Raw genomic sequence first — 4,446 nt, 5'->3', positions numbered from 1 at the left:
ACAACTGATGTCACCACAACTGATGTCACCACAACTGATGCCACTACAACTGATGCCACTACAACTGATGTCACCACAACTGATGCCACCACAACTGATGCCACCACAACTGATGCCACCACAACTGATGCCACCACAACCGATGCCACCACAACCGACGCCACCACAACCGATGCCACCACAACCGATGCCACCACAACCGATGCCACCACAACCGATGCCACCACAACCGATGCCACCACAACCGATGCCACCACAACCGATGCCACCACAACTGATGCCACCACAACTGATGCCACCACAACTGATGCCACTACAACTGATGCCACCACAACTGATGCCACCACAACTGATGCCACCACAACTGATGTCACCACAACTGATGCCACCACAACTGATGCCACCACAACTGATGCCACCACAACTGATGCCACCACAACTGATGCCACCACAACTGATGCCACACAACTGATGCCACTACAACTGATGCCACCACAACTGATGCCACCACAACTGATGTTACCACAACTGATGCCACCACAACTGATGTCACCACAACTGATGTCACCACAACTGATGCCACTACAACTGATGCCACTACAACTGATGCCACTACAACTGATGCCACCACAACTGATGTCACCACAACTGATGCCACCACAACTGATGCCACCACAACTGATGCCACCACAACTGATGCCACCACAACTGATGCCACGACAACTGATACCACCACAACTGATGCCACTACGACTGATGTCACGACAACTGATGTCACTACGGCTGATGGCACTACTACTGATGTAACTACAAATGATGCCACTACAACTGATGTCACCACAACAGATGTCACTACGGCTGATGCCACTACAACTGATGCCACTACAACTGATGCCACCACAACTGATGCCACTACAACTGATGCCACTACAACTGATGCCACTACAACTGATGCCACTACAACTGATGCCACCACAACTGATGCCACTACAACTGATGCCACCACAACTGATGCCACTACAACTGATGTCACCACAACAGATGTCACTACAACTGATGTCACCACAACAGATGTCACTACGGCTGATGCCACTACTACTGATGTAACTACAAATGATGCCACTACAACTGATGTCACCATAACAGATGTCACTGCGACTGATGTCACCACAACAGATGTCACTACGGCTGATGCCACTACAACTGATGTAACTACAAATGATGCCACTACTACTGATGTCACTACAACTGATGTCACCACAACTGATGTCACTACGACTGATGTCACCACAACAGATGTCACTACGGCTGATGCCACTACAACTGATGTAACTACAAATGATGTCACCACAACTGATGTCACTACAACTGATGCAACCACAACTGATGCAACTACAAATGATGTCACCACAACCGATGCCACTACAACGGATGTCACCACAACCGATGCCACTACAACTGATGCAACTACAAATGATGTCACCACAACCGATGCCACTACAACGGATGTCACCACAACCGATGCCACTACAACTGATGCAACTACAAATGATGCCACCACAATCGATGCCACTACAACTGATGTCACCACAACCGATGCCACCACAACTGATGCCACCACAGGTGATGCAACTACAGCAGATTCTACAACCACGGGCTCCACATCTGAATCAACCACAAGCGGCTCTGCTACCACCGGCTCCACAGCCTCCGGCCCCAGCACCACACCGTCTCAGGACCGAATCGACGCCGAAGACTTGCTCACCAGGTTCATCCAGCTTCTCAGCGACCTCGAAGCCCCTGTCAACGACGAAAACGCCCCACTGATAGACGACGGCACCGTCAGCGTCACCAGCTTCATCGCCGACTTCGACGACCTGATCGATCTGATTGCGCAGACGGGGAAGAGGCTCACGGTCGGAACCAAAGCGATTCTGCCGCAAGCTCGAGGCAACACACAGCAGCTGCTGGACAGGATCAGAAACGTCCGCATAGCTATCCGAGAGGAGGTTGAACAGCTGAATCCATTAGCTGAAAGTACACTTACCCTGCCCACACTGGCACCTTAAAGGATAAAATATAGCGACAATATATGTATATATATACATATATTGTATGTTTGCGTAAATCAGACTGAATACTACGATATTCACGAAATGATATGCTGGCATTCATTATGATTACTTAATAATTACTTATTCTTTTTTTTTTTAATGCCACGTAATTACTGAGCTTATTTTTGTCAACACATTGTGATCCCACTAACTTGTCAAGACAAGATCAAATGTAACGTCAAAGCCGAAGAACTACTGTGTTTGCTGCAGATCAGACTTGCATCTGACATGAAATAAAAATATGAAATTATATTGCGATTTTTTTATGCTAATCTATTAAAATGCTTATGATGAACATCTTACTACTTAACCTTTGAAGGAGAGATACGTCTGGGAAGTCATAAGCAACAAACATTAAATACGGTATTAATTAGTAGCATGACTTTAAGGGGCATCTACACTGGCAGAATAACCAGAAATGTACGTGTGTATCCATGAATATACTTCTGAATACACACACACACACACATATATATATACATATATATATATATATATATATATATATATATATATATATATCCATGAGATTTCCAGGCGTGATGTTCAATATGCGAAACTTATACTGGAGATACTAATTTAAAGCTCATCAGCTTCACTCTAGGCTACTTCAGTTCGCGTTACACGTGTTGTATTTTCATAACTTATAGTAATGCCATTAATTAAAATTTGCTGCCTTCAACATCACTTTGTCTTATTCTCACGGGAAATGGCAAGTATAGAAAGTATAGAGTATAGAAAGCAGTTTGTTTGAGTCCTGTATACGTTTTGATTTTTACGATTCAGCATCACTTACTGTTATGTTAACTGCAAATGTGTGTGTAACCTACCATAAAATCTTGAACTTATATCATTTTCATAGCCTTTTCTTGTAAATCCTAAAAAAGACAATATTATTTTAGTAATGTCATTATATATGAGTTATGTTAGTGTTTTAAGCACTTACTATGACTACCACTATGAAACCAGGTTTTGCATAAATTTACAGGAGCGACCAAGTATTCCTTACGAATTTCGGTATTGCTGTAACGAGATCCTCCATAATCCGTTATAACAGGAAATAGTCTACAGTCTTCTCAAATACCAAATATATGTTAATATTTGATCAATTAAGATTTCCAAAGTACACACGAAAACGTAAATAATCGATATCTTATATAATATAAAGAGAATGCATCTCTTAAGGATTTGCCTTGTATACATTTTTTATTCATGTTTTACTTATTTTTTTTTTTTTTTTTTAATTCTCATTTATTTTTTTATTTATAGCCACATTTTATTGTAGACACATTTTTCTATAGTCGATATTTTTATTGAAAAAAAAATCTAAAGAAAAAAAAATATATTTTAGGATATTATTTTTGGGTATGAATAATAATAAGATATTGTTGCCTGAGTGTCATTATTTTGCATGGTCTGTGTATAAAATAGCAATAAGCTAATAATTTGTCAGCACACCGAGCCGTACGAGAAAATTTTGGGAAAAAAGCTTGCAAAATCTCATGACGTACATTGTTATTCATTTGTTAAACTCCTTCAATATGAAATATATGTGATTTTATACCTGCAATCTAAACATATTTGTAAATAAATCATTACAGAGAAAAGAATAATGATTATGTTCTTTCAAAAAGAAACAAACAAAATAATGTTTGGCAGTGATAGAGCTGATTCAAAAAAAACTATTCTTTGATGTCAAGTATTTGCATCTTCATAACACATACTGAAATTCTTAACATCATCGGAGAGCTTCAGAGATAGTTAATGGTTAAAAGCAAAATAAATGTGCTAGACATCTAAGGTCATGTAGCACTATAGGGCAGTTGAGTTAGTAGTTAGTTGTTATACGTCAACTATATAGATCAATACTGCAAAAGTTAAAGATGGGTGAAGGAGTTAATTAGTGAATGGGTTAAGGTAAGGTTAGTTAAGAGGGATTAGATCAAGTGAGTAATATGCATGTGTCTGAGGAAAGACAACAGGTTGTCAAAGCAGAAAGTGTAAGTGTCTGATAGGTTGGGAGGTCGGTGAAGGGAGGATAGGTGGGGGAAAGCAGCGGTACAGGCTGCATCAAAGCGTGGACAGGACATCAGAATGTGTGGAACTGAAAGAGGGACTTTACATAGGGAACAGAGGGGTGGATCAGAACGTGACATCAGATAGGAGTGTGTTAGACGGGTGTGGCCAATACGTAAGCAGGTGAGAGCCGTCTCCCAACGTCTGTTCCGATGAAACGGAGCTGACTAGGAGGAGATTGATAGTTTTAGAGTATGTAATTTATCGGTGCAGAGACTTGACAAGAAAGATTGCCATTTGGTATACAAGAAGGTCT

At 41.0% G+C, this 4,446-nt stretch overlaps 1 protein-coding gene across 1 annotated transcript in view; it reads left to right on the top strand.

The window, feature by feature from the left end:
- LOC125041209 (mucin-2-like) overlaps window positions 1-2,366 on the top strand; it is a 17,667-nt gene extending 15,301 nt beyond the window's left edge. Inside the window, exons 8-9 of the mRNA XM_047636048.1 lie at window positions 1-429; window positions 465-2,366. The exon at window positions 1-429 is cut by the window's left edge and continues 1,079 nt beyond it. Coding sequence (XP_047492004.1) covers window positions 1-429; window positions 465-2,069 — 2,034 coding nt within the window. The 3' untranslated portion in view covers window positions 2,070-2,366. The remainder of the gene's footprint in view (window positions 430-464) is intronic.
- Window positions 2,367-4,446: the final 2,080 nt, after the last annotated feature.

This window comes from Penaeus chinensis, chromosome 30 (genome assembly GCF_019202785.1).
Source record: "Penaeus chinensis breed Huanghai No. 1 chromosome 30, ASM1920278v2, whole genome shotgun sequence".
In the NCBI taxonomy this organism is placed as follows: Eukaryota; Metazoa; Arthropoda; class Malacostraca; order Decapoda; family Penaeidae; genus Penaeus; species Penaeus chinensis.
This window is presented reverse-complemented; position numbering and strand designations above follow the sequence as displayed.